The sequence below is a fragment of the Strongylocentrotus purpuratus genome, unplaced genomic scaffold (assembly GCF_000002235.5).
Source record: "Strongylocentrotus purpuratus isolate Spur 01 unplaced genomic scaffold, Spur_5.0 spur5_scaffold_6, whole genome shotgun sequence".
NCBI classification, from domain to species: domain Eukaryota; kingdom Metazoa; phylum Echinodermata; class Echinoidea; order Camarodonta; family Strongylocentrotidae; genus Strongylocentrotus; species Strongylocentrotus purpuratus.
Window position 1 is genome coordinate 17,532,679 of NW_022145612.1, and position 22,054 is coordinate 17,554,732.

At 35.4% G+C, this 22,054-nt stretch overlaps 1 protein-coding gene across 3 annotated transcripts in view; it reads left to right on the plus strand.

The window, feature by feature from the left end:
- Window positions 1-18,433, plus strand: part of LOC578005 (coronin-2B) — a 48,541-nt gene extending 30,108 nt beyond the window's left edge. For 2 of the 3 annotated variants that reach the window (XM_003726969.3, XM_011680178.2), the window contains exons 5-11: window positions 6,023-6,187; window positions 7,014-7,133; window positions 8,902-9,006; window positions 9,719-9,928; window positions 10,357-11,484; window positions 11,986-12,063; window positions 14,490-18,433. In XM_003726969.3, coding sequence (XP_003727017.2) covers window positions 6,023-6,187; window positions 7,014-7,133; window positions 8,902-9,006; window positions 9,719-9,928; window positions 10,357-11,484; window positions 11,986-12,063; window positions 14,490-14,618 — 1,935 coding nt within the window. In that variant the 3' untranslated portion in view covers window positions 14,619-18,433. The remainder of the gene's footprint in view (window positions 1-6,022; window positions 6,188-7,013; window positions 7,134-8,901; window positions 9,007-9,718; window positions 9,929-10,356; window positions 11,485-11,985; window positions 12,064-14,489) is intronic. The other variant, XM_011680181.2, reaches the window with a different exon arrangement.
- Window positions 18,434-22,054: the final 3,621 nt, after the last annotated feature.

Genomic DNA, 22,054 nt, shown 5'->3' on the forward strand with positions numbered 1-22,054 from the left:
AACTTACAGGCTATCTTGTAGGTAAGGACACCAGGTAGACGCACTCATGGTTTCAAAACTTACAGTGTACTAAAAGTTAAAGGTAAAGACCAGTATTGGAAATGCCCCAATTTCAAAAAATGAAATGGAAGCTCTTATTACCAATCATGTGAAAGAATATGTTTTGAATATTACATGATGATAAAAATTTTGACGGGAAACCCGCCTACTAATTGATATATTTGGTAAATTAGTGTATCTCTCGCCTGTTGAGAGATATGAAATGCACGTGTCGCACACGTGTGTGTAGTCCCATATACATCTTTCTGTGTACAGTGCTTCTAACTTTATGAAGACTTGGCCAAATTTCTTATCATTTTGATGATTCCAGAACCTTGCAGTACATCTATGGTAGATAATCAACCTTTTCTGATCGATTTCACAACGTTTCTTTCACAATGCAATCACATGACCATAACTGGCCTTTAGCTTTAAAGAACACAGGTAATCTTATGGGGATGTATACGTGATAACTATATTAAAGCCGGGAGGGAGGGGGGGGGGGCTGGGGAGGGGGGGACCTTGAGTGTTCCTACTCAACTACTCAAGTTTTGAGTCCAATGGACGTTATTAATTTTGCGGTTTCACCAGCTTTTTTGTATGCTTGCCTTTTAGTTTAAGACTATATAAAGACTTGCTTGCTACAGGGGTGAACCCTAGTTGTTATTAGGTCATTATTTAAAACTATGTTGTTCCTGTGTGAACATATTATATAGTGTAAGTGGTTTTCTACACGGTCATTGTCGGTACAGCTGAATGGAAGCTCTGCACTCACATCTGTGCCTCTACTTTTTTTACTCCTTCCCTTTCATTTTTCACTCCTTCCCCTTCATTCTCCCTTCCAATCATCCTTTTCCGGTGTATTTATTGTTTTCTTCCTTGGATTACTTGTTTTTTCGCCTCGTTCTCCTTCTTCTCCTTCTTCTCCTTCTCCTTCTTCTCCTTCTTCTCCTTCTTCTTCTTCTTCTTCTTCTTCTCATTCTTCTCCTTCTTCTTCTCCTTCTTCTTCTCCTTCTTTTTCTTTATCTTCTCTTTCTCCTTCATTCTTATACTGGTTATGTATGACCTTAGCTGACTTGAATAGGAACATGTGGTTATAATCATACAGAAGCAAGTTTCAACTATTTATTCTAAATCGTACTAGTCAAAGTTGAACTAACGAGGGGTACGTGGAACCCGCATAATTACTGAGCGTAACTCTAGTCTGAATGAGGAAGTCTTGAGATGGCGACCATATGTTACTTCTTTTTATCATCCTTGCCTAGTCAAGATATAGAGCATGAATCTTGACAAATCTTTCATTCTGTCAGTTAATTAATGCTCCGCCTGATGTACTTGGTCTTTACATTATACTTTACAATCACTTTAGTTAAAGGAAAGTGTTCATTTGTCTTCTTTTTTTAATTTTAAAGTAAACCCTCTATTTTATTCATAATCATTTAATGCATTACTTTTAGAGTACCTTGCTAAGAATAAATGGTTGTGTATGTCTTGTTTGTTTTGGATGTCATTTGCTCTAATGAACACATTTTGTCATGTTCAACATGATTTCAAATTTGGTCTATTGAAATGTTGATACAGCTGTACTTTCTGTGGTTTATCTTCACATTTTATATGTTAAACAGGTACAGGGTGGTGCATATAGTTATTCCTATTTTCCTCTGTTGGACTACGTATCAGTGACAGAATGTTATACCGTACCCTTTATTCAATAGATAACATATCTAACATGCCCTTGAACCTTTCCAGGTCACACCTGTCAATACATTGTCATTATTTATGTTTGAAATTATGTTTCTTTGCACATTTTGATCATAAAACCTGAAACAATGCATGGAAGTGATCAAAAGGTCCCCCAGGTCAGCACTTTTGCACTTGAGATTAGGGGGTGGGGGGGGGGGGGGGGGGGGATGAGGGGGACTCGATGAAAGAGGAGCTTTAATGAACTTGATAATGTTGATGCCATTTCAATAGTTGATAAGAAGGTAATTGAAGTGAAGTTGGAGTATCAAAAGAGACACAGGAGTACACCAAGAGAACAAGTACCAGAAATTAAAAGGGAATCTTTGTAAATGTTTCTTCATACTAATCACAGAATATTTTGAATGCTTCATTAATATCTCTCATTATATGCTACTAAATCCATTCTCTGCAATAGGCTTAACCATATATACACCACATGACCAGGAATACTTAATTATGACCGGGGGGGGGGGGGGGCTCACAAAGACTAAGATCGACATTAAGTTGGACTTATATGGCCGGCCATTCATGCCACTGGTTGCTGTCACCATTGGTCTCTCAATTATGATCTTTAGATATTACTTTTGCCTTCAAAAATGACCTATCAAATAAGGTAAATTCTGTAGATTTGTGACCACGAATTGTACGTCCCTTGAGAAACAAATGCCACAAATGGTTAGAGAAACTAGTGGCATGAAAGGCCTGCCATAGTTAAGTTCAACTTTATAAAGTCAATCTTAGTCTTTGTGAAACACTCCCCAGGAAATGTAAACTGGGCAAAGAAAAGAGAAAGGGAAGGAGAGAGTGGCATTGTTGCTCCCTAAATGACCTGTGTAGTGAATTTACAGTGCACTGTTCTCTAATTGCTTTATGATGCAATGAATCTCGTACTGTGATTTCAATTTTATTCTCTGCGACTTAAAGCGGCAAACTTTCGGCAAAAATTGTGCCAAAAAGTAAATATTCAATTTCCAAAAATGCAGCACCCTTTTGATAAATGTCACCTGATCATTTCCCGAAGAATTAATTGAGAAGATCGTAGATAAGTATGATAATCAAAACATCTGGGTGTATATCACATCCCACGTCCTCTAAAATCGTTCTACTGATTTTGTTTTTAATTGATTTGATGTCAGGATTGGATTTACAAAGTGACATTGAGATCTTCATTTTATCTGGATGTTTACGTTCATGTTTTGCAAAAACATCCTGTATCTCAATATAATGAGGGAAACGAACGATACAGGCTTTCATAAATGATCATGGTCGGATGCCGCTCATCCTTTCTAATCACTTATCAGCTATTCACTCAAGAATGTAGAACATCAGTTCAAGGGCCATCTCTTCAGTTTGCATTGCTTCTCTGTACATAAAGGAGATACCATTGGTTGTATTCTATAGAAATCATAGACTATAGAAATCATGTTTTAGGAGCTACTAAAGTGGGGACATCCTATGGGAGATAGCTCTTAGTCCCATGTGGTAGGTTTCATGTCATCGTTTCCTTGGGGGGAGATTACCTAGCACATTTTGAGTGACATGATAGGGGTCGGATGCAGCTACTTATAATAATACATAGCAACATGAGTCCTGAGGGTATAGAAAAGTTGACAACCCCCTAGAGGTTTTTTTTTTTTTTTTTTTTTTACTTAAAGGGCTCTTATTAAATGTTTTCCTGCCTGAATTGACTTACCGGTATTCCGTAAATGAAGTTTGTCAGAAAGAAAAAAAAAGTGCTGATTTGGGAGCTCTCATGGGAATTCAGTTTGAAGTGTGTGAATCGATCAAGGCAGCATAGTCCAAATTAAACACTGATTTACTATTTATTATAATTGACATTTAATCATGATCTTATGTCTATTGTGTTTGCCCCCAAAAGACAGTTTTCCTTTTTCAATATATACAAGTACTAAAAGTTTGGCTTTTTTATAATGACTTTAATTTCTCTTGATTAAAAAAATCCTTGGAATGATTTTCTGTGTGCCTTTTTCCCCCTCCCCCTCCCCCCTCAGCTTCAAACTGAATTTTGTTTGCCAAGGTGTAGTTCACCAAAACTTGATTTTTTGTATCAAATCAAATACTGCATGATCATCTCTGCTCTATATTAGTTCTTAGATTCATCAATAGTTTAGGTGGTAGACAATGAGAATCTATTGTTGAAGTAATAACCCAGACATTCTGGAACAGCAGACTTTAGTCTGGTTTGGGTTTAACTGGTATTAGTCTCTGTCAATCTTTGGTGATTACCTAAACATCCTGTCGTACTAGTCTTTAACTGCTAATTATAAGACAGACAGACAGACCCTGTAATACAGGGAAAGGTATATAGTGTCTAGCATGGATCTGCAGGAGTCTGCAAGATGATCCGTAACTGAATCCGACATCTTCTTATTAAATATAATTATCTATAATGGTAACATAAAGGAAATTGGATCAAAAGATGTCATAAGATCCATGTGTAAGATGTTCCATTCATGATATTCAATGTATTTGAAAAAGGAAAGCCATTTGAGCCTATCACTAAGATCGGAACTAATCTTGCAGAAGTTTATACATATTTGCACAGTACAGACTTATTGTCATATGAGTCGAACAGTAGTGAAAATGTATTTCCTGCTAGCGATTTATAATTATTTTGTACTTCTTATTTGTTTAATGGTCAACTTGAAGAGAAGAAAATTTCACAGCACCTTAATCTTACTTACGGTTTACTGAATTTACCAAATGACAGAAATATGAACAGGTCTTTTCTTGAGAGGGGGGGGGGGGGTGGGGGTCACTGAAACTGTATAAATGGGATTCAAACTAAAGATGAGATCTGTCTAGAGTAAATATGGTCTTGCAAATAAATGGAAAATAGTAAATTAATTTTGAAACAATATACTTGAGTCCTTTGAATATATAAGTAGAGAAATGTAGGTCAAGTGGTCATGCAAAAGTTTTGGAACCTTGCAAACAGAAAGAAAATGTTATATTGAAAATGTGAATATGTGTGTGAATGGTCCGAACTGAGTGTTTAATTTGTAATGTGTGACATGGTGGCATCGATTGAAAGAAGGCAGGATGATACAGCACAAGCTTGTCAGGCTATATTGACAAAGAAAACTAGAAGAAACGGTTTGACCGTAGGACTATAAGAGCGGAAGCTGGAGCTGGAAAGTCCTCTTAGCTGAAACTTTTAGAAAACAAATGTCTTTGAAAAGTTTCTCTGAATTGAGGTCTGTGTTTAAAGGATGCAGCTTAATGTGAGGGCCAGACTGGGAGGAAGGCTCCCTCTCTCTCTCTTTCTCTCAGGAGGGAAGGAAATCTATGGGAGATTAACAAGTCCAGGGAGATACATGTAGGTCAGAATCTGAACTTGAGGCTCCTCTAGCTGCTACACAATGTGACCCCATGCAGCATTGAACAGCCCCCGCAGGCAGGACGCATCGTCTGCTTAGAGCCAGGAGGGCGTTAGCTCATAAGTACTGCCTTTACATGGAGCTAACGTCCTTGTAGCTCTCACTGGAAAAATTATGTGATAGGTGCAGTGTTTATTCAGGGGCTACCTTAAATAACTATGGTTTCAGCTAGATTAAAAGTGGCTCGGCTTGGGTGGCAGGGGTAGGTCGGGAGAGGAATTTCAGTAGGAGAGGTTTTTTCTGTTCATCGGGAAGGTGAAAAGGATGAAGAGAAAGAGAGATGGAAAGCAACTGAAAAGAATTGAGAGAGTGAAAGTGGGACAGATCCAGATGTGTAAAAAAGATATCAAAGGAGGAAGAAAAAACTGAGAACCAAAAGACATGACTCATTTTTTGAAAATAGATAGAAAAAAGAAGCGGTATATAGAGAAGCACAATTTTGTTGATTCTGGGTGTTTTCATATTTAATTGTGTTGATATGTATATCATTAAGAATAAACTGTGTTCATGGTTTATTACAGATGGAAAATACCCTCTTCCATCATTGATCAGTGTAATTTCTTGTTTTACTCATCAATAGTTATATTAGTTGTGTTTTTCTTACTTCTGTTTGTAATCTTCGATATGTAGCTTTTTATTTGACTTAACAGATAATGCTGTTTAATTTGGATATTGGAACTTGAATACGACAACTAGATATTTTAAATACTATTAGTAACTTGAATCAGTGGTTTAGGGCAGCTTGCCTAGAGCCTCTATTTTAGGTGCTTCATGCATTAAAATAGCTATGTATTCGTATTTACCGGTATATAAATATTTTCTTTTATTTTTACTCTTAGCTCTTGATCTGGAATGTTGGTACTGGTGAGATTGCTGTAAAGATAGACTGTCACCGTGATATCATGTTCAGCTTATCTTTCAACTGGGATGGCAGCAGACTAGCTACAACCTGTAAAGACAAGCTCATCAGGATCATTGACCCCAGGAATGGTGATGTTATGCAGGTAGGTACCCTAGCTAAAGGCCTGTTTACATATGACACGGTAATGCCTAGGTCACATATAAACCGGGCTCGGTACGATTTCCCCTACCCGGCGGCTTACCGTGGATATAGAGACCGTACGGGAACCTTCCGATTTTCAATTCTACGGCATGTGTGGTCACATATTCTGCGGTGCCCGGTGAAAATTGGTCGAGTGAAAAGGTGCCCGTAAAGATTTTTTCATGAGAATTGACCCTAAAAAATTGTGAGGGGCGCGCCTGGGCACCGTCCAGACCACGCACGGGACCCGTAAGGTGCCCTACGGGCTTACCACGGCCTAACGGTCAGATAAAAATGCCGGGAGAATTGGGAGCAGCCAACTCAGCACCACAGCGCCATAAACAGTGCACTGCTGCATTTTCACACCACACCCTTTAAATTTTAGAATGACATAAATGACACATTATATTTATTCATATTAAAGTGTTCTGGAAAGCGTGGTACCAGTAGTTAATTATCCAACCCCTCCAGTTTGATCCATTGATGATTTCACTCCACATTTTCTTCATGAATTTGGCAGACAGGCTAAAGTGTTATTTCACAAAAAGCATTGTTTAGTGACACATGCCATAGTGATAATTTTCCTTGAAAATTTGCCCATTTTGAAGTTCTTTTCCAACATAATAATAAGAGAGGATTTCTATATACAGTGATGGTTTGTATTCAACCTTGGGTTTGCATCCCTAAGTTTGGATCATTTTTAGATGTACATGTACATACTTGTATTCTACTTTTTTTTTCATCTCTAAAGTTTGTATGTTTGTTTTTCATTTCTCCTTTATGCGCAGGAGGGCAAAGGTCATAATGGGAACAAAAGTTCAAAGTGCATATATGCTGGTGACACAGGGCGGCTGATCTCAGTAGGTCACAATCGCAACTCTGGTAGAGAAGTCTTTCTGTGGGACCAGGTCAGTTCATTATCATGGTATATTGTTCAGAGGGGCGTTTCACAAGACTTGCCATCATTGACAAATGACAATTTGTGTTATAAGCTACTGAAATCCTTGCTTCCAATTGGTTATCAGCAGATTTGTCACTGATTTTTGTTATTTTTCATTGAAAAAAGGCTTTGTGAAACACCCACCCCCCCCCCCCCCCAGATGATGCATGCTAATTAGTCTATTATGTGATCATTACGAGACTGTGTTCATCTATTGTACAAAGCGATCAGGTGGATTACGATGTGTGCATGACAGCCTGAACAAGAGCCGATAGAAAGTATAATGTATGTGTTGACCTACTTCTACATTGAACTACCTTATGAAGTGGTGCGTGCTGTCGCGCACAAGTGAATGGAATTGGAAATTAAGTCTTTAATAACAGGGTTAACCTTAATTTTCACTCCGTTCATTATTAAGGGCAATCAATCTTGAGATCCGATAATAGAATTGCATTTGAAGTAAAGTTATCTTTCAGTCGTCTTAAATTGGCGTTGATTATGGGGATGTTTGGATAGCCAAAAGTTACATGTACTTATAAAAACATCCAACATGGAATGTTTATTACCTTGTATTTTCTTTTTATGCTTAAAACTATATGTATGTGTGTGTTTTCTATATTAAGATTTGTTAAGGAGATGCTAACTCCTTGAATAGTAGCTTCTACTGTTCACATTTCTTTTGTGGTGATTTTAGATTTTTATTTAATCAGTAGAACTCAAAAGAATAAAATTCCAAGGTATTTATCACGGGTGATATAATTACATAAACTCTGAATGTTTGATCATGAGATATGACTAATAAAGAGGTTTTAGACCCAGCAAAATAGTCACAGAACCAAATCTTGCTGAATACTACAAATACCTGGAAGCACTGTTAATAGATTTAGGCACATCGGAACATATACTACCACAAGAAAAAGGTTTTGTGGTCCAATATCTAAAATGTTTCTTTTTTTTATATTTCAAGAACATTTCTTCTCATGTTACATTTCTGTGATATTCTCTGATATACCTGGGAATGAAACACATGATAGTTTTTTTGTAATGTGTCTCATATGATATTTGTTCTTTTTCCACACATTAATCCCAGAATGTAGAATCTCTTGATTTCTCGACCTTTGAACAATGATGCTTTCTGGTATTACTACCACTAGTTATCATCATATCAAGAGATATGTCATTCATGGATGAAATATATGGATAAATGCCATATTACGTTTCAGACACATTGTATACCTACCAACTAGTAAGCTTCCACATCAAAACTAGGAATCTCCAAAGCCAAAATTAAAATATAGTGCATTTTTAAATGTAGTAGTAGTAGAAGAATGGTTTTATTAAAACAACTGCAAAATGGTAGCCCGAAAGCTAAATTACATTGCAAGTTTTACAATTAAAAAAGTACAAATAATATACAGTAAAATAGATCATAATTTATTACATATTCCATACTTGCAAACATATTGATGATACAAATAGAAAAGATTCCTCATTATTATTATTTTGTAATCATTGTTAAGTGAGGAATATTCAAATTTTAAATAAAAATTAATACTTTTATACAGACATTCAAGAAACACAAGAGGAACATAGGGTTCCTCCTAAATAGGAGTGGTTGACAGCTATGAGTCAATGCACAGAATCGTCTTAAGATGATAAATTATTGTATTTGCCATGACACTAGTTGAGTGACATGTCAGTTATCATACAATGTCATGTTCATGATCATCCTACAGGATAATCTCAGTAGCCCAGTCGCCAAAACAGAACTCAATCCTGGAACAGGTGTTCTCTTTCCATACTATGACTCGGATAGCAATGTCCTGTACGTTGCAGGCAAGGTGAGAACGTTGAAATAAAATGTACCATTTTTCTACTATCCTCTACCGACGTGACCACCATCCTCCTTCTACTATCTTGTTTGAAAGCATTTCATTCATATTTTTTTTCACACCTACCATCCAAAAATTCTAATATTATTTCATATTTTCATTCAAATTTACCTCTCTACTATAATTATTCATGACAGACCTAGGTTTTGATTGTTTAAATATTTTTTGTTGACAATTACAAGTAGAATTTTGATATAATGTATTAGATACCAACTTTTATCATAACATTAAATGTATAATTCATTCCTTTTTTTTTGTATGGCCTTCATGAAATCGTTCTTTATGTCATACATTTGTCATTTGTATACCTTCCTTTTTGTGGATATAGAATCATATTGATACCCTTATACAACAAAAAACAAAATGAAGTAATAAAATTCTACCAACCTTTTTATATATACAATTATATGCACTTTATAAGCCCTGTATTCAACTAAAATTTAAACCTGACTCAGGATTTAGGTTTTTGTTCAAATCTGGTTTAACAAAGGAAGTTAGTCTGAGGTCAAAGTTTTATTTCTTGTGATTGTAGACCCAGTGTCAGGTTTAACTGAATTAGAATACGGACCTAAGAGTTAGGGTACGATCCATTTTCAGTTTCATGAAAAATTCTAGAAAACTCTGAGACTAAAGCAAACCTTTACATGTTTCACACATTCAGGGTGACTCCAGCATCTGGTATTATGAGATCCTATCAGAGAAGCCGTACCTGTTCTACCTGAGCCAGTTCATGTCATCAGGACCGCAGCGAGGCCTGGGCTTCATGCCCAAGAGGGGGGTAGACATGAAGATAAATGAGGTGGTCAGGTTCTACAAGGTCCATGCCAGCAAAAATCTATGTGAACCAATCTCAATGATCGTACCGAGGAAGGTCAGTAGAAGTTTGGTCAAACTTGGGTTCCGAATTATGTGACTTTGGGACAATACATGTACTTGGGCCAGGGCTATATTAATGAGCGTCTTTAACTCTACATAGTTAAAGCACTAATCAAGTCCTCTTGCATTTAAAAAGGGTTGTTTTCTTGAGCAAGTACATACGACTTGATTCTGCTTATTTTAAAGTCAGGATATCATGTTTTTTATTTTTGTTCAAAGTTACATTTGAACACTGCTTATGCAAGATGCACTAGACATTATAATTTTAAAGATTAAAAAATAAATCACAATTACATACAGTAGAGCTCTTAGTTGAGTAATTCCGTGAAGATAGAGATTTATTCCTTCTGATTTGAAATCTGCAAGAATAGTAACATTTTTCTATGAGATGTAATGCTTTCAATTCTTATCTACTATTACTAGGGAGATGCATTCCAGTCTGATTTGTACCCAGACACTGCTAGTGATCAGCCTGCCCTTACAGCCGAGCAGTGGCTGTCAGGTATCGATGCCCCACCCCACCTCATGTCACTTGGAGGAGTACCCCGTGCCATCAGTGCTTTCCCTCCAGCTCCAACCCCGGCCAAGGTTCCCCTCAGACAATCCAGGAACAGTGACAGCATCTCCAAATCATCCTCATCATCGTCCACCTCTATGTCGACATCATCGGCTTCGATGTCATTGCCATCCACATCGTCCACCATGATGGGTAACAAGCCAACCGCCATCGTCACCGGCGTCAACAAATCAGAGAGGGACATTCAGCCCATTAATATATCACTGACTGATAGTGCCGCACCGGCTTTCGAGAAAGAGAATGTGAATGTCAATATTAAGAGGGAAGATTCAGAAACAAACTCTATCAAGGAGAAGTCAGAGCGAGAGCTTCTTGAAAAGGACACTGTGAACAGTGCTGGAGGAGAGCAAGAGAAACCTGAGGCCAGATCATCATCATTGACGTCCTCCCCAGCAAGGTCTTCAATATTTGCACAGTGGAAGACGCGAGAGGCAGAGAGTAAAAATGGTGGATCCTCGTCAAGTTCCTATTCAAGGGCCGAAAGCAGAAAGTTGCGGGACCATCCATTTAAAGATCAGTTTGAGTCTCGCAGTCGATCCTCCAGTGGTGAAATTGAAATTGCACCTCAGCAGCATTCCAGGGAAGATTCTGGGTCTTCCAGCTTCAGGACGCCGCTGTCCTCCACGTCGGACGACTTTGAGGTGGAACGATCGCTGAATCTGGAAGGTAGGGAGGTGATACGAATCAACATGAGCCCCACCCGTCAACCCAGCTCGACCTCCGGGAGTCCCCGGCGAGCACCCGGTGTCTCCGACTCCTCCACTAGACGTCAGATGAGTGTCTCTGTAGAACCCTCCAGGGCACCTAGCCTTACAGACACCAACAGACGCAGTGTGAGTGTGTCAGAGGAGAGACCGTACTCGCCTATGGCTAGCACCATCGCTAGTCGGTTCAGTATCGGAAGCAACGGGTCAGAGAGAAGGAACATGGATGATGAACCTCTGCTCATGTCTAAAGACATGGGTATGGATCAGGTGAGTGGGGCTACGTGCTGTCTTAGCATTTGTATTTTTCAGCCAGTAGATTTACACCTTTTCCAAGTTGCCATCTATATTTTACATTTTTATTCTCTTTTTCTTATTTCAATAGTGAACTTGGATGGATATGTTTTGCATTACAGATATTTTGATGAGATATGTGAGATAGATTCCTCCATGTCATACGACCTGAATATGCAAAAATATAAGAAGGACGCAAACAATTGTTGACCATGTTTCGTGTTTGTCATGAGTGTGTGATCAATATTTGCAGAAAGACAATTTAATATGAAACAAAATGTAAAGCTTTATTAAGCCTATATCTTAAGTTTTGTCCTGTATTTCTTAAGGCATCTTCCTTTCTACATGGCGAAAAAAGATTGTTTTCAAATCTATCTATCAGATCAAATGCTGTAGATGTTTGTAGATAAAACGTATAGCCCCACAGTTATGCAAGTAAAAGAGAGTGAAGCATGATGCATGATGATTCTTTTGCAGGACTCGGAATCGAGTGAAAGACGGGATGAAATATCTGAAGAAGTGTTCACCCCAATTCGGTCCCCTTCAATCCAAAACGTGAGCTAGGGCGAATTGGTTTCATGCAGTGAACTGATATAGAACTCCATCATTTGCATTTAGGGAGCTTTTCACATAACACATTCAATAGCTCCTGGTTATAAAATAATTTTCTTTATGTGTGCTTTCTTTGACTATAAAGTAATATATTTCTGCTGTGTTGCGAGTGCTAAAGCTTCCCTCACAAAAATAACAGCAGTAAAAGTAATTTTATAAATATTGATAGCTGGTCTCACAGCCTGTAGACCATAACTTTCCTCCAGTTACAGTGTCGATCCTTTATTTGAAACAATTTTACTGTAATTTCAAAATCAAAATAGTAAAAATTATTTCAGATTCAATGTTCAAAGATCCGTTGAAAAGTAAGCATATTTGAAAGACACCCAAAATACTCATGGCAATAAGAATGCAAGAATGGGTTTCAAAGCACCCAGTCAAAAATTAGTTTCCGAAGTAATCAAATCTCAACGTAATATTATAACAGCTACCAGTAAAAGTCTAAATATACAATACATGATAGTTATCATGTTACCGAAGTGTCCTTCAGTTAGGTATTAATCCCTCGGAGAGGACTTAATTAAAGCCTTCGTTCCCTGGTTGCTTACTTACAAGCATAACACCTGCTTTCTTAGCAGTCAGGTAAAACAAACTAACAAACAAACAAAAATATCTACAATGTACATGACTTGTATACATTGGATACTGATTGAAAAACTGCTCTAATAATTCATGGAATGCTTTCATAGGTACATTTGCTATTGAAAGGACATGATACATAACCTGTACATTCTTCCCATAGCATATTTAGAGAGATAGTTGTGACACGCGCACGCACACACGTACGCACTCAGGGTTCAATTCATGGAACTCCAAACAGTTTCCTCCCACATACAATCTGTATGGGAGGGAACTATTTCAGAGCTCCAAGAATTGAATATTGATTGCTTACATGTGTGCGTGTTGCAACTTTCTCTCTCAGTATGCTATGAGTCTGTCTGTGTGCTTGGGAAAATTGGTAATATGTACTCTCCTCTTCTCTCTCTCTCTCTCTTCTCTCTCTCTTTTTCTTTCTCTTTCTCTTTCTCTCTCTCTCTCTCTCTGTCTCTGTCTCTGTCTCTCTCTCTCTCTCGCTGGCTATAGCAGCAAATGTGACAGATGTTGCCTCTACAGTTAACGTCATCTGTTCAAAGCCAGAAGGGTGTTATTTCCATGTCATAGTATATGAGCCAACGTCCTTCTGGCTCCAAACATACAGTGTAGAAAGTGCATCACATCATCATATATATTGCTTTCTTTATAGACCATGAAACTAATACGTACACTCTCCTGGACATATTCATCATTAAGCTTGATCATGCTTCCATGTGAGGTCTTTACCATCGTGTTTACATGTACAGTGTATTGTTTGCTATGACGGTGAATGGTTATGAAGATACTGCTGACTCAAGTGTAATCATCATTATTATTTTCCCAGTCTTGCTCAATTCAACCATGTACAGTGTATACATACGGTACATGTAATTGTGCCTGTTCTGGGGCCCGTTTCACACAGCCTAGCTAGCTAAATATTGCTCACTGATTTTTTTTTTAGATAATGAAATATTTACCGGTAACATTCAAAGTTTACAATTAATCACATCATCAGCCACCTTTTAGGGTAAATTCTATATATAGAAATATTATTTTAGTTTCCTTACTAATGCATTAAACCCTAAATTTTTGTACATCCATCATACATTGTAGAGGGTTTCAGAACATGATGTAGCATACATTTTTTTTTCTTTCTCCAAGCAGTAAGCTGCATTGCAAAGACTTTGACAAAATTTAATCAGCTTTAATTGTGCATCACCTAGTGTAACATGCCAACATTACAGTGGAAAATTATATAATCTGAACATTATATTTTCATGCAATAACTGAAAGTCTTTATTGTTTCAGTATAACATCCATTCTCTGCATTCATTTGTTCATTATGCTGCTTATGATAACTTACATTTGAACTTGTATTCTCGTAATAGCAAGAATTGTATCGTCTCACAGGTTTCAACTAAAATGTAGAAGTAGGGCGAGAGAAGCTTTGTTCCTTAATATTTCACTGAAATTTACAAGATTTAAGTAAACAGTTTAGGCCAGTGGCACAAGTTCTGATGTTGAAACTGCATTTAAATAAAGAAAAGTTGATTCTAAATTGTTATGTCATACAATTTATGTACAGGTCTGTATTAGTTCTAATGACCAGCCCCCCCCCCCCCCAAAAAAAAAAAAAAATTAGTGAGACTTGAACTTTTCTCATCGTGAGACATCAAGATTACCTTTGACTTTGATAAATGGATAAAATTCTTGATGTCACACTGAATAAATTTCCATACACTGTACAACTTAAAGTAATACCGCACTATTTTCCTTCATATTTCTTTTCTGTGCAGCTACGTAAGGCTTACCTCAGACAACAGGAAGAAATCAAGCAATTGAAATCAAAGATACTTCTCAAGGATCAGAGGATACGACAACTAGAGAGGGAGCTAGAGCAAGCCTCAAATGAATCAACAGCATAGACGAATCAGACTGCCAAGATGCGCTGCTCAGCAAGGCCCAACACAGATATTTTAGTTTTACATCTTTCCTTTGGGACTTGAGGTGCTGCAGGCCATTTCCATTTAACTCCGATAAACTGTTTAATGAATACAGGAATTAGTTGATGCTTACTTGTATAACTTCATGAATGCATTGGTAAAATGGATGGGATTACCTTTGCTTTGTTAAACATTGTGTTTGCCTGTGGCCTTGCTATGTGTGAAGAACTGTATCCAAAGTGTTCAGGATGTGTGTCTAACAGTAGGATCTTCTGCCACATGAAGATATTAAAAGATTGCTCCAGAAGAGACATGGGGCTCACAATTCCTCTTTGTAGAGAAAAAAAAGTTTTCATTCAGATCTATTTCTGCTCCAGCATCATTAGCTAACATTTGGCAAAGAATCCTTTTGCTTACTCTTTACACAGCATTGTATGTGTAATTGATTTGTTTAAAAATATCAAAAATGTGAATGAGCAATTTATTACTTTTTAGTGGCGGTTAAAACAATCCATGGTTTACCATTTACCATTCCAGGCAAACAATATTTTTTAAAGGTATTTTTAATATATATGTACCTTTGTTAAGTTGATTCTAAAATAGGAATGTAAGTGTGACAGCACCCCCCCCCCCCCCTCTATTAAGAAGGCAAAAACATTTTTGAAAAGGGGAGGAAACTATTAATATTGTCAAAAAGGTCATCTTAAATTGGCTAGTTTTCTTGGTTCTATAATCTTGTCAATGGTCGTGCAAAAGTAAAATCTATTAAATGTATGCAATATATTTCCTATTTACATTCTCTTGTTCATTACAGGAAATATTTCCAATTCCAATTCATTCTCTATGACCAAAGATATATGTAGCCCCATCCAAATTCATAACTCTAGAATTTATATTGATATTACTGAGATATTATTTGTAATTTTTCACTTTTACATTATCAAAGAAAATGACATCTAAATATGTGGTTTTGTACATGAGGTACATTTAGAATATTTTAATTATATTTCTTTTGCATGATGTGTGCACCAAAAGGGTTTCTCTTTTTCTTGAAATTGAAATTCCCTCCCATTTTTCATGCAGGTATTGCAAGTTTAAATGCTATGATAGCATTGTTGCTCTATTTTGTTACTCAAATTTTCTTCATTACATTTCAAATATGACAATGTATATGACAATTTTGTGGGAAAAAGTTGTGAAATCTTGTACTTATATTTGTTTGATGTTCCTCAGCTATTGACTATCATGTGGCTACCTTTGTCTGTGTCTACATTCAAAGTTTGAATTGATCAATCAGATCAATTACATTTGTTTTTATCACTTTTAAAAATATGCAACAAAAAACACAATACCTCACATCAGCATCAGCAAGGTTTAATTTGAGTTTTTGTTTTAATGATGATTTGAAGATACCGAGATTACTTTGACAAAATAACTGCAATGTGGATAACGCAATGTGAGCTTGTGATGCACATGGACATGCATTGGGCATTATGAACATAAATGATTACAGAGAGTGGTATAGAACAATGGAAAAGGGACAGTGAAAAAATACACTGGGGCTCAGGGCGAATTAGCCCCTGAAAGTCATAAAAGAGCCCCCAAAAATGTGCAAAAGAACTTAAAGAGTGTTATTTTCATGCAAGCAAGCTTGAAAAGTAGCCCCAAAATTGTTTAAGTATTTTTTTCCCTGAAAAGGGATTGTAGATGTAATATGTGGGGGAAATGTGAAAGAAAGCTTAAATTATGGATAGATTTGCTTGATGTTTAATGCTGGATGTACATCTCAGAATACAGTTTAATTATTTGATGCAAACACAGGTCATAGCCTACAGAGTGCCAGGTTATAGTATATCTATCATAAAGAGAGTGGTGAGGTTAAACAGTGCCAAAGAATGATTTGCCATGATGCTATTATGATTTTAAAACAGCAATTAACTTTGAAGAGTAAATAATGAATATTACAAAATAGATATTTAGAAATTACTAGTTTTAGTTGCAATGTAGTGTGGATTTTGAAAACTGTCTTATTGAAATTGGTTTTATGTGGATTTTTAACAATGAGCTTTTGATATGTATGTATATATGTATGCTTAACAGTATATGATATGTTTGATGAATTTGTTTTGTGCATGTATATATTTGATAAGCTGAAACAAATATCAGTTTTATTTAACTTTTTTGAAAACTTATTTTTAGTGAGCCTTGAGGGGTTGTAATACTAGTATCACTTTTTAATAAACCCTGTAGCTTATGATAATGTATGGTCGCATCACAAAACCTGTCTTTATCAACAAGACCAAAGAGAGTGTCTTTCGTAGAATTACTAGAAAGTCTCCATTTCTATCATATCTGCTAATACAATGTAATAAATAATTACAGTTTCCTCCGAAGGTCGCAATAATTCTTTCAAATCCAAATCATGTCAGTTTTCAGTATGTGTTTTTATGTCCTTATAAATGTATAGAAATAGAACAATTATTTCTACTCTTCAATTTTTTGCTAACTTGTCTTTTACCTTTTCATGACTAATTAGCTGTTTAATATTGGTAATGATACCAAATTGATAAACTCTTTATTTTACAAGTCATTCCAATGGTGTTACAAATGTTTGATATTTAAGTTATGAATAGTATATTCCATTTTTGAAGCCAAACATAGAGTGGTGTGATAACTTGTGTTTTCTATTCCTAGGAACATCTCTTTTGGAAAGTATCACGTTTTCAGTTTCTGCTGAATTGCATTCCTCACCCACGAGAAAACTTGGTGATGCCGTCTTTATTCGTGTTATATCGTGTCATTTTAGTTTCATGGGCTTTTGTTCTTCTGTGTGTGGTGGTATCTTGAATGTACATTTATGATGTCAGAATTATAAAATATATGTGGTTATGCAATATTGTAATATGTAAGTCAAATATGTATACTGTAGTCTATATGTTTATATCTACATGCATATTGTAAAAGAAGTTTGTTTTATGCGCTAGTTCAGTGGTGATATTAAAAATACTTAAACCACCAAACATCACTTATAGAAGGTTTCATGTAGTTCGTTGAGAATAGTGTCCTCAGCTTATCATGTCTAAATTGCCAATGTTTTTTAAAGATGATTATTTAATCCACAAATACATATGTTCAATATTAAGATTACAAGTAAGGCAATAACATTGTTTTCTCCGTTTCTGTGTAAAAGTAGATTTTATCGCCATGCAGTCATGAATGGGGAGCATTATTTCGTCTTATTATCACAAGTTCTTATGACTTTAATTTTTTGTATTATTATTTTTTTCTTATTCTTATTATTTGTAAAATCTAAAGTTCTCTTTTTCAACCATATTATTGCTTGGTAGATAACCCTTCTTTTTTGTATTTAACAAACTAAGGTAATACTGTGATGTTTTAAATGAATGGAACAATTTTTAAGTACTTTCCTTCACATTTATGTTCAACATATCTTCTGTTTGGAGCCAGAAGAGCATTAACTCATATACTTATACAGAGCCCTAATGCCCTTCTTGCTTTGAGCAGACCACTATTATGGGGTAGAAAAATAGTGCCTTTTTGTTTTGTCGACACCAATTCCAAGCTGTATAAGTTCTCAATGGTCTATATGACAACATATGTATATTAAGAATCAAGTAATCTGTGCATATATTGTAATTTAATGTTTCAATTTATGGACTTCATTTGTGTATGGTGCAGCATGTTGTATAGTGCATTTGTTGAAAAAAGAATGTAATTTGAAATTTAGCACCATGTGCAAATGGAAAGAAATAAAAATAGACAAGAAATTATTGCAAGTCCTCATTTCAGTGAAGGTATGTGCAGCTATCTGAGAGGACAGGAAGGGGATACAGGGAGAAGAAGAGAGGGGGAGGAGAGAGAGAGAGAGAGAGAGAGAGAGAGAAGAGAGGGAGAAAAAGGAGAGAGAGGAGAGATAGTGAGAGAGAGGGGGGGGGCAGACCTGCCAACCAGTTCGATTTAATCGTATTTTGTACGATTTTTAGAAGTAAATACCACCGTACAATTTTTCTTAATAAAATATGATTTTTTAAAAATATATATATATTTTATTTTTATTTTTTAAACAATTTTTGTTTGTGCGTGTGCCATTTTCAATGACAAAATGCCTATTCTGTCAAGTATCGTACGAGCATCTCACATCAGCAATTTTGGGATGTTCATCGAACACAGTGACACACCAGTCATGACAAAATCATGCATATTCAACCAATGATCCATTAAAAAAATTTCTTCCTGTATGTAGGGACTGTATATTGAGGCATTGATCCATGTTTTAAAAAAAAAATACAACTTCTGAATACAGTTTGTGAACTCAAGAGGTTGGCAGGTCTGGGGGTGGGGGGGGGGGGGAAGAGAAAAGGGGAAAGGCAAACATTTTTCTACATTAAGATTATATCATAATAATAGCATATTATTTCATGTTTCCATGTTTTTAATTCAACCCCTATTAAAACCAAACATGACCAGAAAAAGAAAACGACTTCATATTTTTAGTTTATGATAACCCATCATTTATTCCAATCACAATTATACAGGGAAGGCCATTCGTTCATATCAAGAAATGCATGCACCTGTGAATGATGGCATGCTCTCAAAAATAAAATTAGAAACTTCTAAATGAATAATGCTTCACACTACATACATGTAATAATACACAAAAACTAATAATGCCCAATCCTTTTTCCAGACAAATAAAACATGGTGTCCATCATCAAAATCACAGCATTTACCAATACATGTATCTTTATACAACTATGTGCCGATTAAAAACATGACTAGAAATGAATACAATGTTATGTACATAACCTTTAAAGATTTGTGTGCAATATTGCATTATTGTCAATGCTAACATGTTATCTTTGAAGTTGTTCAGAATTCTATCCCTAAATTTGAAGGAAAAACAAACAAACTTTTTATCAAAAATTACGGTAGTAGAAAATTGAAGAAGAAAAAAAAAGTACCGGTAGCGATTTTCATGAGAAGGGATCTTCAATTACATGTAACAATTCATCTCAAAATTGTCTAAAAATCATCTCAACGCAGAACAATTTGTATAAAATCTCAGTAAAATCATTTTCGACCCTTTCTGTGCCAATGATGTCATTTTGCACACACATCCCATAGAAGAGCTCTGTTGTATGTCATACAAAGAGTTAAAAGCAACTTTTACATCAAGCAATGAAGCATGGATAAGCAGAACTGAAATTGGAGCTACACTTAATCTTTTGAAGTCTTTTATTTAATCAAATTTTTTAATACAGAACAGTAATTCATGGCACAGGTCCGTTCATTGCCCCCATTTTTTGGAAACTATAGCCCATCTACAGCTTCCTTCACACACCGAATAACTTCCTCTTGCCTTGCAAAACAATATGAAATAGCTATTGAATAAGGTATCATCCCTTACATGAAATAAGACTCACTTTCTTGATTCAGTAAGAAATATAATGAATACAGCCTTTTAGGCCACATAATCATTTCATAAAATTTGAATTTTTTCCACACACAATTGTTTTCATGATTTGTTGTTATTTAATAACATGCTTTTATACCATTATCTTTATCAAACACAATATTGAAGTATATTTTCCCTTCAAAAGATAATTTGTACTCTGCATGATTAACTCATTTGTAAATAACAATGTATAGAGTATCAGAAGCATAAAAAATTTTTTTTTTAATCATGACAACTAATTATAAAATGTTCTCATATTGTTGTCATCAAATATATTTCTTTACAATTATTGGTATGTTTAACAACCTAATTTACCATCTCTAATCTAAGGTATGCAAAAATTTGGAAAAAACTTCATAGAATGATAAAATATGATGCAAATATTCAGACATATTGATTCAGACTAATCAAGATCAAGAAATCTCAACAATGCTCAAAAACATTGTTAACATTACATCATTTTAACTTTTTTTTCACAGCTCTATTTGCAATTGTGATCCACTTTAGAATGAATAAGACACAACAAATTGGGAAAAAACTTTGAAGACATAAGTTTACTTTCTGACTGCATGGAAGAATGATAAAATATGACGCAAATATTGATTGATTCAAGTCAAGAACAAATATCTCTCAAGCATCATGCTTTCATCAACACAATATTCACTGTCAAACTAATATTTGATAAAAAGCAGTCAGAACATTAAGATAATCAAAGGCATCGCGTATTGTTGAGAGATTGGATGGTATTACCTTAACATAACTAACCGAAACATGTGCACACCTCAACACGATATATACATATGTATTCTGACATACAGATAACAATAAGTCCCCCTTTTCTACAAATTCTATATACATATATCTTGGAGCAAAGTATTATATGGTACAAATAAAAATACTAAGCAAAGCAGAATGAAGAGAAAGTTTTTAAAAATACACGGTTCACCATTTACACATGCCAATTGTTTCAATTGATAGCCAGGATTAAAAAGTCATCAGACTATGAGAATTTATCAGGAGAATAGAAATAGATTATGAAAAAGGAATAGAATCATTTTGAAGAATATCACAGCCAACATCTATGATTACACATTCCAATTTGCGCACATTCAACACAAACGCACATTTCCACTTTATTTACAATACTGTACAGAAAGTGAATAAATAGTAGATAAGATGGAAATTTCTAGAGGATATCAGTAACCCAACTAGATTCAAAGAGGAAGCCAAACAGTACACATAGAGGAAGTGGGCATTTGGAAGTTTCTTAAAGTTTATACCAACACCAAACAAAATTCCATATACAGTATTAAAATAGAATAGCAAGATTTATCTCATATCTTAAGACAAAATAAAAATAAAGTATATATAATCCGACCCAATTATTTGTTAAATTTATCCAAACAACTTTCCAATAGGCTTTATATGGATAATTCAAATTTGAATCCTTGAGTTTATTATAACTGTTGTTCACTGACTTACAGATATATATATATATATATATATATATATATATATATATATTCTTATTATCTTTGCTTTCAATTCAGGGGTACAAATTACACTTTTGAATGCTCAATCTCAACATTTTTTCCCACAAGATACTATATCAGTGGAAATCACTTAAAACATTTCCCATTCTCTATCCTTTGGTCCATTACCTACAAGAGTTGCTCATTTGGAAAGGCATTGTTACATGGCCAAAGTCATAGCAACATAGGATCAAAGGACAAATTCATTCCACATAAATTACACAAAATATACAAATGCTTTAAAAATAAAAAGCATACCGATATGCAAATGTTCCAATGCCATATGAAGACAAAATGAATGAAATTCAGTTTTTCAGACGAAATATAAAGAACCAGTCTCCTTTCAACACAATAAATAAAAGCTCAAATATAGCTACACCTGATAAGATCACTAGCAGCCCCTCTACATA